The sequence below is a fragment of the Orbilia oligospora genome (genome assembly GCF_000225545.1).
Source record: "Orbilia oligospora ATCC 24927 unplaced genomic scaffold scaffold00097, whole genome shotgun sequence".
Taxonomy (NCBI): domain Eukaryota; kingdom Fungi; phylum Ascomycota; class Orbiliomycetes; order Orbiliales; family Orbiliaceae; genus Orbilia; species Orbilia oligospora.
Genome location: NW_011645654.1, coordinates 1849125 through 1861920, shown reverse-complemented (window position 1 = coordinate 1861920; position 12796 = coordinate 1849125). Strand labels below are relative to the sequence as shown.

The following is a 12796-nucleotide window of genomic DNA, read 5'->3' as shown; positions in this document are numbered from 1 at the left end:
AATTAAAAAAAAAAAAGAGAATCGCCGGAAAGAAACTCACACGCGAAGAATTTTTAGTAGCCACTACCTCCAAATACAATAATACTCTACGAAAAAAACACTTAAAGCATACGACTTCTCCGTCATCATCGCACCTCATGAGCCACTGACCCCTCTTCCCTCCCTTTCTGCCACCCGTTTATTCATAAACGCGAAGGGACTCTCGAGTTGGCTTTTTTTTCTTTTCCATCAGAATCTCCATCCACGACTTCGTCTGTCCGTTTTCTCCTTGCAACAGCGGGCAACACCAAAAACCCATCCTACAGCGGAGGACTATTCGTCAACATATCATATCCGCCTGCCTGCCTGGACAACCGCCGACTCCGGGAACGGGTGAACGACTGATATTCAACTTCCGATTGCCTTCATAGGCGGCTGTCTGTCTCTTTCCCTTTCTTTTTCTTTTTTCTTTTCCTTTACTCTCTTATCCTTCTGCGTTCATATTCAAAGTCCTGTTAAATCAGGGTCTCCCTACATCATCATCTCCCTCCATCCAACAACATGTCGGTTCCTTCCACTGCAACACTCCACTACCCTCACCACCCTCACCAATCTCCACCATACGGCTATCTAAATGCTATTCCCCAACATACTAGCCTTTACTACCGGTCGAACTCCGGCACTCAACAGGTATGTCATTTTTCTCTAACTTCTTCTTCTTTTTCTTCCTCTCCTTCTCCTTCTCCAGTTCTTTTTTTCTTTTCTCTTCGTAGTGTGTTCTTCTTTTCCTTCTTCTTCTGCTACTTTTCCTTTTCCGTGAATCGCCATTTCTGTTCTTTCTGGAAACCCATTGTCCTCTTCTCCCGCACACACCCACAAACGCACAAACACATACACAACCTGCAGGAACCTACCTGCTGACATCAAATCGAATCCTCCCTAGCCTCAACCATCATATCAACCACAAAGTCAAAGATACAGCACCGAGATGAGGCCCTCTGGGTCCGTCGCCAGCTCGGCAGCTCCAACGCCTTCTGTCACCGGAAAAAGACGTCGAAAGCAAACGCCAGACTGGAAAGAATTCTACAAGAACGGTGTTCCTAAGGAGATCATCGTCATTGATGACACTCCTCCACCGGAACCTACTCCCAAACGCAACGCTCGAACAAATGTCACTGCCAGCCGAGTTCCTCGACCTATCTCACAGAACGCTTCTCTCAACGCTCGAGTCCACAACCCAGTTTCTTCACAGGCATCGACTGCGACAACATCGCAACCATCTAAGAGACGCAAAATCGCTGCGAACGGCACAACAACCGCTGCTGTAAATCGGTATGAAACGAATCACGATCCATACGCATCTACGCCGTACTCTGTGACTCAGACTCCGGCCTACGCGTCTCAGGGGTCTAGCGCTAATACGGCCAGTGCTTCGTCCAGAGGTTACAACAATGGTACCGAGACTGCCGCTACATCTTTAGCCTCAACCATTGGAGATTCGGCCTCTATCGCTGGAACGAAGCGGAAGAGAGTTACGCGAGGTAGCATGGCGAAGAAACAGACGGACGCATTTGCTCACTATCAACCTCCTCCACATCCTCCAATCAAAGCGAAGGAGGTAGTTGTGAGAAAAGTTGAAGATGTAGGTTCCCCCTCAATTCTCCTAAAACCTCAGACCAAAAAAAAAAAAAAAAGGAAGAAAAAAAAAAGGAAATAAAAGAAAAAAAAAAAATGCGGGGATGATATCTCGACATTCGAGGTCACTTGGCTTTTTTTTATCTGGGGAAACATAGAGCTAACACAACGTCCGCAGAGCCCTAAGACAAATCAGAAAGTTGATGACGATGAGGGTCACTACATTGTAACACCCGGTGCATATCTCACTAACCGATGTAAGCCTTCGCTTCTCCTTTTCCCTTCATATCAAGTAGGTTTACTGACAATCCTCCTAGATCGAATTATCAAGCTGCTCGGTCAGGGAACCTTTGGTAAGGTTGTACAGGCCTTCGATAGTCAGAAAAATGAGTACTGTGCCATCAAGATCATCCGATCCGTGCAAAAGTATCGCGACGCATCTAAGATTGAACTTCGTGTTCTGTCGACCCTCGGTAAAAATGATTCAGACAACAGGAACAAATGCATTCACCTACGTGATTGCTTCGATTATAGGAATCATATTTGCATAGTCACCGACCTGCTCGGCATGTCTGTCTTTGACTTTCTCAAATCAAACTCCTTTACTCCCTTCCCCAGCAGTCAAATCCAATCCTTTGCTCGACAACTCTTCACAAGTGTCGCCTGTAAGTTTTGACCGTCGTCTACTCGCAGGATCTTCGGACACGTGCTAACATGGTGGCAGTCCTTCATGATTTGAACCTGATCCACACCGATTTGAAGCCGGAAAACATTCTTCTCATGCACAACACCTCAGAAACATTTACTTACAATAGGGTCATACCATCATCTACACATTCTAACCCTAGGAAGGCTCAGACCCGCAAGATTCTTTTGGACACCGATATTAGACTGATTGATTTTGGATCTGCCACCTTTGACGACGAATACCACTCGTCGGTTGTCTCCACCCGACACTACCGGGCTCCGGAGATTATTCTCGGTCTCGGCTGGAGCTTCCCTTGTGATATTTGGAGCATCGGGTGCATCCTTGTCGAATTCTACACTGGTGATGCATTATTCCAGACGCATGATAATCTCGAGCATCTTGCCATGATGAAAACTGTCTGCAATTCCGACATAGAAACTCGACTTGTCCGACAGGCCATCACCAAAACACAGAATTCCAACAGTCCTGCCTCTAGGTATGCTTTCACCAAATAAAAGGGAGTGTTTTGATGCGGGGGCTAACTGGTGTATAGATTCTTCCGCAACAATAGACTCGACTATCCCAACACTGAGACTACCAAAACTTCACGACGTTACGTCAAAGCTATGCGTCGTTTGGATGTAATCCCCACCGGTCTCAATCTCACAGGTCTTGAATAAATAGCTAACGAAGCGTAGGAAATGATACCTCAAACATGTAGCTTCTACCGACAACTGCTCGATCTTCTCAAGAAAATCTTTGTATACGACCCATCGAAGCGAATCACTGCCCGAGATGCCCTCAAGCATCCATGGTTCAATGAAGTTATTAGAGACGAAGGAATCACCGTGGCTCAAATGCGTATCGACAGGGGCGTCGAAATGGAGAGGGAATTAAGGAGGAGACGTGAGGGAAATAGCGACACAGAGCCGGAGGATGACGAGACGGAGGCCGAGGGAGAAGACGAGTAAACCAATCTCGGCCATATAACGAGGACCTCTGATACCCTTGAAGATGAAGTTCACATCATCATAATCATCATCAAAAAACGCCATCTTATGCTTTAGTTGCACAGTGCTCCTACAAAGGATATATGTGCTCTTTTTTGTTGTTACTCTTTGCTGCAGGCACAGACATATCTTATATTCCTGGTTTTCTTCGAGCATTCACATGTCTGTTTTTCTTCTGCAGCTTTCCTCCCCTTTCTTTCCTTCCTACTTCTATTCCTGTTCATCTTTATCCCCCATCACAACTTTTTTTTCTTTTCACTTTTTTTCGACATAATGATCATGCACGACCTGGGTAAATATCTATGAGGCGAAAACAAACTCGGTGGTTAAATGGGTTTTATTGTTTTTTTTTTATCTTCTCTAATGGTTAATCATATTGCGCTCTACTTTTCTCTTTCTTTTGTCTTTTTTTTTTACAGAATATCTCATATTCCTCTCAACCTACAGAGCGTGCTTCGAGGCTTCTTTTTTTTCTCCCTCTCTCCTCGCTTTACAGATTATGACACAATGCTTGGCTCAGTCGTCACCTACTTACTTTTTCACCCACGCACGCCTGTTCTTACTTGCTTCTAGTGTTGATAGCTTCTGAGACAAAAGCAAGCTTGTTTTGCCGGCTAGAGGGCGGGCATACTACACTACTATCTAGCGTATGTGTATACGCCTTTTATATAGGCTTTATTTTTCTTCTTCTTGCAACGGCTTGGATCGATGTAGGATCGATTTGATATCCAAACCATGCATGGGCCCTATTAACCATATCATACAGTCTTACATACTGTTACTTCTCTTGTCAACGTTTATGACGTTTTTCCTTACATCCTTTTAGTATATATATACGGCGTCAACTTTCGTTTTATCTTTACTTTCCGGTGTTCTTTCTTCAAAATTTGCGAATTCTGGTTTTCATATATATACCTAGTCAGACCCTGCTTCTTTGTACATTCTTACATTTGTTTGTTGAAAGGATCGGTCAAATACTCCTTTTTTGTCCCTTTGCATAATTTATGGGTATTGGGTACTGCGTACTGAGCCCGGCTGCTGGCTGGATATGCCCTATTATTTTATTTTTTTTGTTTGCTATGGCGAGATCCGGTTTAAGTGGATTCTGGCGTTCAATTGTCTTTCTTTCCTTCCTCTTTCGCCCTTCTGAAAGAATTATATATCGGCGCAAAGAGACTTGAGGATTGAAGGAACAAAGAGGAGAAGAGAAAGGAAGAGACGAGAAGAATGTATATACAAACTATTGATATTAGAATGATGATATCTACTCGACAGCTTGGCAATGCTCAAATGTGCCTAAGCTAGTGCATGTAGTCATAATATTGCTTGTGTGATCATGGTATTACCGGCGTGGACGGTGTAGGTCTTTCCGTTAGCTAATGTGCTAAACAAGTTGACTAGAACAAGTTCTACATGATATATATGCGTATTTAAGTATCAATCTGGTTCATTAAAAGTGCCTGATATACCGTTCACTAAACGCTAAATGTTACAAATTTAGATGCGAGCATTGCTCCTTTATGCCAATAAACCCAACCGCATACCCCCCCTTCGAACGCCTGGAGAGTGCCCCTCCCACACACACAAAAAGATTAATATTGTCGTTCGTATGTCGCTAGTGTTAACTTTAGATTGGATTATGTTAAATCGTCAATCAACTCGATAACTTTCTTCCTAGCTTCTAAGAATGAATCTTTATCACCTGGAAACTCTTCTTCCGTGATAACAAAGAATGGGATTCCGAGAGACTTGAGGTCTTCAGCCATGGATCCATACATTTGGACTGATGCGCGGTAGACCTTTTCGTCGTATGTTTGGAGTTCTTGGAGTTTTGTTTCTGGGGTCTTTCGGCATGTATATTAGTATTTTACATCTGGTGCTCCTTAAAGGGTGATTATATAATACCAATTCTGCGGATGAGGTTGATACTCCAAAACTCTTCCTAAGTAGCGATAATAATTTTAGTTTAGTCTTCTGGTAGCCTTTGGCATAAAAATGGAAGGTTATGTATTACAGCACCGAGTCCATGGCCACGCGATTATCAGAGCTTTTTGAATGACGTTGTAAGATCACCTCTCGACTACGCCACCATTGTTTCTCGTGGTCTTTTTGATGAAGTTTCATCTGTTATAGATAATGTAGTAATTTTCAATATATTTGTTAGTATTTTATCTTAGCAAAGTTAAAAAAAGAAAAAAGAAACAGGTAACATAGAATCTGCACTGGATCAATGCAATGAAGTTATTATATATACATACTTTTTTCAGCCTTTCCATAGCAGCTGGATTTGTTGTTATGACTGTGGTTATATACTTCAAAGCTGCCGGCCATTGAGTAATAGTACGCGGGTCTACACGTTCAGAAGCTGGAAGAGGAGGAGAAGCATGTTGAATATATGCTTGAGGGGCCTGTACTGGCTGAGGCAGTGGGATGTCAGGCTGATAGATCCGACGTGGATCGTAGGACTGCTGGGAGAGTTGATGATTTTGAGGCTGTGAGCCCGAAGTAGTCTCCTGAAGGGCCTTGAGGACCTGAGCGAGATGTGGATCCATTCTTTGATATTAATGATAATGATAGCCCAGAAGCCTATCTTTACATGTCTTCGATATCAGATGTCATGAGCACGTCAGATATCGCGAGTCGACCTTAGCTCTGTCACATAAAGTTGAGGTCGTTGGACGTGTTTTCGTGTGTTGGATGTGTTGGACCCGTCGTCTCGAATTGCTCCCGCCAAACATGGACCGGTTCGTTTCGTTCGTTTCGAGATTTTTTTGCTCGAAAAGCTCATCCGACTGTGGCACCATCGAATATCAACCTCGACCGGCCCGCCCTGCGATGGATAGTAGCCGGCATAGACTATCTCCACCGACGGCAACGACCACGACCACCACGACGACATTGTGCATGTCCCGATATTCCCGGTTATAAGAATTCGAGAGATAAGCACGGCCCGATCGAAAGAAAGAAGTCGACGGAGAGGGAGCTCATGAGGGGACAATCTCTTATGTAACCCCACTACCACACCACTGGCCAAACCTACCATACCCCCCCAATCAATCAATCAATCAATTCATCCATCCACCCGTGCCATACCATCTATAATTCTACCCTCGAATTACTAAATACTCCACGACCCCAAACCTACCAATTTCACAAGCCAACGAGACAAGAAACGAAAAGAAGAAAAGAAAGAAGAAAGAAAAAAAAGAAACCAAAAAAACAAAAGAAACAATGCCGGCTGCCCGCCGTGTAGCCGACGGCGCTCGTTTCGTCCAAAACGTCAAGAATCGCGCCGATGCTACCCGGTTCGCACAGAACATACGAAGTCCTCCGGTACCTGGTAATGGCGAAACAGCGCAGCAAAGAGTGGCACGGTTACGTGAAGCTGCGAGACGGGAGCGGATGAACCAGGTCACAACGTTTGATAAGGTTGTACATCATGGACGACGGTGGGCGGATAATTTGCATCGAGCGACGGTGTTTACTATCATGGGTTTCTCTGGTATATATCTTTATTCTTTTTCTTCTAGAGGGCTCAATTGGAGATGGTTTTTATTTTATTTTATATTTTTACATACGGAGGCTAATTTTTGGGGGGGTAGCTGTGACGGTGGGTATTACGGTTTATTCAGTTTATGGAATGATTGGACAGGGTCGATCGAATCGGAGAGAATATGTAAGGATCACTAAAAGTCAATTGGGACAATGCTCAAGCTTTTTAAGGTCGGAGACTAATGGGTTGCTCGGGATCATCATAGATGGCAGAATTAGCATCTGAACAAGAAAGGCAATGGCAAAGCTGGCGGCAGTCTGAGATCGATGAAATCGTAGCGACTGGGATAGAACCCGAAGAAGCCGCCAGATTATTCGATGAATCCGAAGAGAAGCGACGGAAATCCAAGACGGTATGGGGACGTTTAAAGACCTGGGCGTACGGTGGGTTGACCCCTGCGGAGGAGACTTATATGTCACGATACGAATTACACGATGGAAGGGTGCAAAAGCAGGTATTCCAGAAGCTTCAAAAGGAGTTTTATGAGAAGAGAGGGTTGGAACTACCGAAGAAGGATGAGGATGAAGATGACGAGGAGTTGGCGACGATTACCGGGGTTACGGCCATTGCAGCTGCCGTAGATGGTATCGTACCTACGGTTCCCGCGAAGGATGTGAAGGAGACAGCACAGGCGGTCAAGTCTGAAGGGAAGGGGTATTGGGGCACTTTGAGAAGTCTAGTTTCCGGAGGGAGGGTGTGATGCCCTATGAAATAGGAAATATGACATGGGACTGAGAAGGAATGGCTGTATCTTGTATGGTAGGTATTGTACATACAAATTGGTCTTCTGTCAGAAGCTATCTGGGGGTTGTCGGAATCTTCACTTGTCACATATTGGGCACACAAACTCTCCGCGAGGAACACGTATATATATATCCTGTACATAGCCTTAAGTAGTAGTTAATACTAACGTCGAGCATTGTTGTAATCTGCCATGGTCACCAGAACGACCTATGATATCATCCATCGATACCAATATGAATATGAATATAAAATATTAATATTCAAATGTCGGTATCTGACGGCGTATCTGACGGCATATGACGGGTCCGCGGGACGGCCGAGAGGGAACCCTGCCAAGAGTTCTCAGGAACCGCCAAACCACATTTTGCTTCGGTTGAATTAATTTCGCGACTCCGAACGAAACAGACGTGAACTTTGCTGTGGGACTTCGGTATCCGGCGCGCCCTGACAGAATTCACTTAAAAGTCCACAGTAGACTGCTATCATCCAATTGCTCGATCCCCATTACTACCACTACCACTACCAATCTACGTCCTCATACTCGTACTCGTACTCATACTCCTCCCTTCATATCTGCGACCGGTATCTCCTGTGTCTTCATCCCTGCCACGATGAAGTTCGACGTTCTCAACATAGGACGAATTATCGTCTATATCACCATCGTCTTCAGCGTCCTTGACCGCTACGTTCTCCCCAAGTTCCATATTTTCGATCCTAAACGACTACAGGAGATATGCAAGGAGTCAATTGAGCTATACGGCGACGAAAGCCCCAATTACGACCGTAAGCTGTTGTTCAATGACCTTGCCGCGAGATTGCAGAAGGAGTATCCAAAGTATGTGACAGAGCTCAAGTGGGACGAGTGGGTGTTCAACAATGCTGGAAATGCCATGGTAAGCTTTTTTTTCTCTCTGTTTTCCTCCTAATTGTCCTTTGATAGAAGATTAAAAAGAGCTTGTGAGCTAACATGGGTGTACTTTGGATCTTTAGGGAGGAATGGTTCTTCTCCATGCTTCCGTCTCCGAATACCTTATCATCTTTGGCACCCCTGTTGGCACTGAAGGTCACACCGGTATCCACATGGCCCATGACTACTTCACCATCTTGAGCGGCCAACAGACCTTCTACTATGCCGGTGATGTCGAGAAAAGGGTCTTCAACCCAGGTGACCAAAACCACATGGTTCGAGGTGACAAGGCGCAGTATGCTCTTAACGGTTTTGCATTGGAGCTTGCTCAAGGTATGATTCCGAATCCTTTCAGTAAAAAAAAAGGACGGTTGTTAATTGATATTTTTTCTCTTTCTTAGGATGTATCCCATGCATGCTTCCCTTCGGATTCTTAGAAGCTGTCACGTCGACAATGGATTACCAGTCATTTGCACGTACTGTCTTGATCACAGCTAGACATATGGGGTTGAACTTGCTCCAAGGAAAGCTCTAAATCATGCACCATCGTCGACGAATTGATGAAAAGAAAAAGTGTCGTTTTTTTTTAGATCTATATGATCTACGCGTTATTGCATTCGACCCTGGTTTCTTTTGCTTTTCAAAAAAAAAAAAAAAGCTATAGACCACGAGAGACACACTGGGAATAGAGGATGAGAACGGGGGGCAACATCAGAACCCGGCATCCTTTCTGTTCCACGTATTCTAATTTTGATCATCGTCATGAAATGAGGGGTAAAAAAGTCTGGCGTTTTTCTTTTTAGAGCGGCTGGCTGTATTTTTCTTTCGGGTCACTAGGTCATAGACGTGTATGCATCAAGATACTGCTACATCGGACACTTCACTAATCATGTATATTTGTTCCCGTTACACGAGATTTCTGGGGAGGGGAAACAGAGGATATCCCTTTTTTGATGAAAAGGATAGATGGCGGAATGTAACTCGTAATAAAATAATAAGAATAATACTCCGTGTGCATTTTACATCTCCTTGATCGGATCCGTAGCTCGAAAGTAGGCAGGAAGAAGCCGATGGATACATCCGATAAAGCACAACCAGCCCCGTTCAAGTGGAAAGAGAGAGAAAAGTGATAATTGGTCGGTTCTCTCAGAAAGCGCAAGATTAATACTTCTGTCATGCAGTATGATCAATTTGTGTACTTAAGTAAGTAAGTAAGTAAGTAAGTACTTTTCTGAACTGAAGTAGGGATTCAGTTCCGTAAGCATACGTCGGTTCAAAAAGCTTGAGTTCACGAAGATGCAGCTGTAATTGGTTTGTGACACCCATCCTTCTAAGCCACCCTTTCCCCTCCTTCTTGTGTAAGTATATCAAGATTTTAAGTTAAAGAACAGCGTGTGAAATAGACAGAAAAAGGGTTTCCGGACTCCGATTTCTGTGAGACTCAAGAATCTTGGGAGCCGGAGCTTGCAGTATGAAATCGGCTGGCTGTGTGATTGTCAGGGCTTGGCGGATATGCTTGGTGGAATGTTAAATTTCACATCAATACACCATATACATGTACATGTATGCATGAGGGTACATACGAGAGGTATTGATAGTCAGCCCTTCGGCCTTTTTGTTTTTTTCTTTGCGAATTTATATTGGTCGATGTGGAGTAGGTACGATATGAATGAGCGTCATGAATCGTGCGTGCAGTGCGTGCGTCAGTCAGTCAGTCAGGTAGAGGAAAGATTAGAGTTAAAGTTGCTCCGCTGTCTCTGATGAAAGAAATAGAAACACGGAATGCGGGTTTCGGGGATACCTTGCATGACCGCGTGAGTCGAGACCTCCCTTTTGTTCGTTTTCTTTCGACAGGTCCGGAAGCTGAATTTTTGAAGTTGGGTAAATTATAATTATCATTGGACGTCGTCGACTCGTCGGTTTCTTGGATGGTATGGTCACTTGACCATCTACATATGTCCACATACACACGTTACTTATACATGTTTTCTTTACCAAAAAAAAAAGGGTCTATTTGATTTGATTAGTGAGAACAAAGCGGGGTGAAGCGTGCCGTAGACGGATGCGCCTGCCCAAAGTATTAGGCAAAAGGTGCAGATTATCGCCAATTGGTGGTGGTGGTGTAGTGATTGTATCAAAATATGATTTCAAACTTTTTTTGAAGAGCGCCTCGATTTCCACTTTAGCTTCTTTCTCTTCCTCGTCCCCGCTTGAAAAGGAAAGGGAAAAACTGTGGGGGGCGAAGAAGGAACAGAAGAGAACAAGAAGAAAAATGAGGAGGAGGAGGAACCCCAACGCCAAACTTGGCGAACTTACGCAAAGTGGATGGCAAAAAAGAAGGCTGTAGCTTATCTTGACAAGGGCTTAGAATTGGGGGAATGAAATTACAATTAATTGCCTGCATCATTATCATGGGTTTGGGGTAGATGTATGTATGTATGTCTGGGCAAATCATGATCAAGATGCATTTAAGGTTGGTGATTTGATTGAAAGGGAACAGAAAAAAGAAAGTCATCAAGGGAAACCAAGCTTAGCAAGAGACGTCGAAGAAGAAGAAAAAAAGAGGACAAGTTGGCATGGGGTGATTATTGAATAGAAGGAATTCATGCATGCGACAAGCAACCAAGCAGCAAGCACGGACTGACGAATGCAGAGCAGCAGCATGGCACTCGTCTCGCAGGGGCGCCGTTCTTTAACCTAAAAGCACCGCGCACGTCGTCGGTCGGTCCTGATGGTCGCCTGCTTATCAACTTGGGGTGGGTTTTTGCGGGGTAAAGGTGTGGTTTCAATGTTGGTACATATAACATCATATCTCTAGGAAGAATGAAAAGAAGAAAACATATTTTGAAATTCAAAGAGAAGAAAAAAGGAACTCCAAACTAGGTTGAGTTTAGAGGGATGTACGATGTATGAAGGCGAAGAACCCGGACACACGAGTTCAATTGATAGGTCCGAACGGAGGACCGGTCGGATGTGTCATGGGGGCAACGTAACCAGGACCACTCGTACACGAAAGGGACGCAAGGACCTGTTAAGTTTCGTGTAAACCGTCGTTTCGGCGGGGGGGGATTGATCATATTCAAGTGGTAGTAAGCTTAAGTTTAAATTCGATTTCACATATTTTGTATCTCGTATGCTTTGTTTTTGGAGGTGGTCCGAGGAAAGGTTATATATACGTCAGTCAAGTTTTGCAAGTTGCAAGTTGACACGAGATATCGACATGACAAGACGGGGGAAGGGAGGAGGAGGGTATGAGCATATGAGCCAGCTTGTGACCGGGCCAAGCATTTCATTATCGCGAAAGAAAATTACACAGCATTCTCCTTTGTCGTGATGGTGTATACCTTTTGTTTCCCCTTTCTCCTAGCATACTCCTGATAATCGAGTCCGGATTTTGGTAAGTACTGGATTCAGTAGTATGTAAGTATTACTTGAAGTAAATGCAATATATGCTTTATAAGGTAGGGCTATGAGAAGCTCATATGAATCCTATGCCCCATGCCCTGCCACCGATGCACGGAGCCATCATAAGCGAAACTGCAAAAGTTAAAGGTGGGGGAAGGAAGGCAAATGCCATAACCATGGAGCTCGAACTTGAAATAAGCTACTTGTACATAACACCTACCGCTGTTGTGGTATAAACTTGCTGGGGTTATGTTGGACTTTGCGGCTGGGAACCCAGATAAACTCCGGCGGCCGGCTCGTACTGACTAAAGCGAGAGATCCGGCGGACTGTTTATGTTCTGTTGAGGGTAAGATGGGACGGCGGCGGCGCTCACCAGCTAGCTGCGAAGTGACCCACCCTAAACATGAGGCTTCACTTCCAGTTGGCTCGATGGGAAGCACGCACTATGTCGGCAAGTTACTGTACTTACATACATACGTTATGGTTTTCTGATTGACCTGATTGACGGCAGCTAGTGTCGCTCGTGGCCCTTTTGCCGGAGAGGGATGGATGATTCGATACAGACCACCACCCACCACCGTTTAAATTACTATTGGCGGCGTGCAGCTGGCAAAGAAAGGCAATCCGGATCTGACGGTACCGACCAGACAGCGATTGCAAAGGCCAAGCTTTGTACTAGCATCCCTTTCAGCAGGTTTCGCGGCGTTCCATCTGCATTCATCTGCAATTGTTCGTTGACCCTGAAGGACGCCGACCCACCTTGGCCGTCTTGTACTTGCATACAGTACATACATGTCGTCTCCCGGGGGCTGGCAGGGTAGTAGGTAGGCAGTAGTTAGCAGGCTGATCTACTTCGATCTCTTGCAGGACCTCC

The 12796-nt window shown here is 44.7% G+C and overlaps 4 protein-coding genes across 4 annotated transcripts; 3 read left to right on the top strand and 1 right to left on the bottom strand.

Moving 5' to 3' along the window:
* Positions 1-540: 540 nt before the first annotated feature.
* On the top strand, positions 541-3273 carry AOL_s00097g542 (uncharacterized protein; the record flags this gene model as incomplete). The annotated part of the gene is made up of 7 exons (XM_011126375.1): positions 541-669; positions 923-1621; positions 1793-1871; positions 1932-2279; positions 2339-2798; positions 2856-2943; positions 3001-3273. 7 exons carry the CDS (start codon positions 541-543, stop codon positions 3271-3273), a joined length of 2076 nt encoding a protein of 691 aa, XP_011124677.1.
* A 1676-nt stretch (positions 3274-4949) lies between these two features.
* AOL_s00097g541 (uncharacterized protein) lies at positions 4950-5864 on the bottom strand (the record flags this gene model as incomplete). Its single annotated transcript, XM_011126374.1, has 2 exons — positions 4950-5156; positions 5571-5864. 2 exons carry the CDS (start codon positions 5862-5864, stop codon positions 4950-4952), a joined length of 501 nt encoding a protein of 166 aa, XP_011124676.1.
* A 679-nt stretch (positions 5865-6543) lies between these two features.
* Positions 6544-7565, top strand: AOL_s00097g540 (uncharacterized protein; the record flags this gene model as incomplete). The annotated part of the gene is made up of 3 exons (XM_011126373.1): positions 6544-6814; positions 6915-6988; positions 7071-7565. The coding sequence occupies 3 exons, from the start codon at positions 6544-6546 to the stop codon at positions 7563-7565; spliced, it is 840 nt and encodes a 279-aa protein (XP_011124675.1).
* Positions 7566-8220: 655 nt separating this feature from the next.
* Positions 8221-9051, top strand: AOL_s00097g539 (uncharacterized protein; the record flags this gene model as incomplete). The annotated part of the gene is made up of 3 exons (XM_011126372.1): positions 8221-8502; positions 8600-8849; positions 8918-9051. The coding sequence occupies 3 exons, from the start codon at positions 8221-8223 to the stop codon at positions 9049-9051; spliced, it is 666 nt and encodes a 221-aa protein (XP_011124674.1).
* Positions 9052-12796: the final 3745 nt, after the last annotated feature.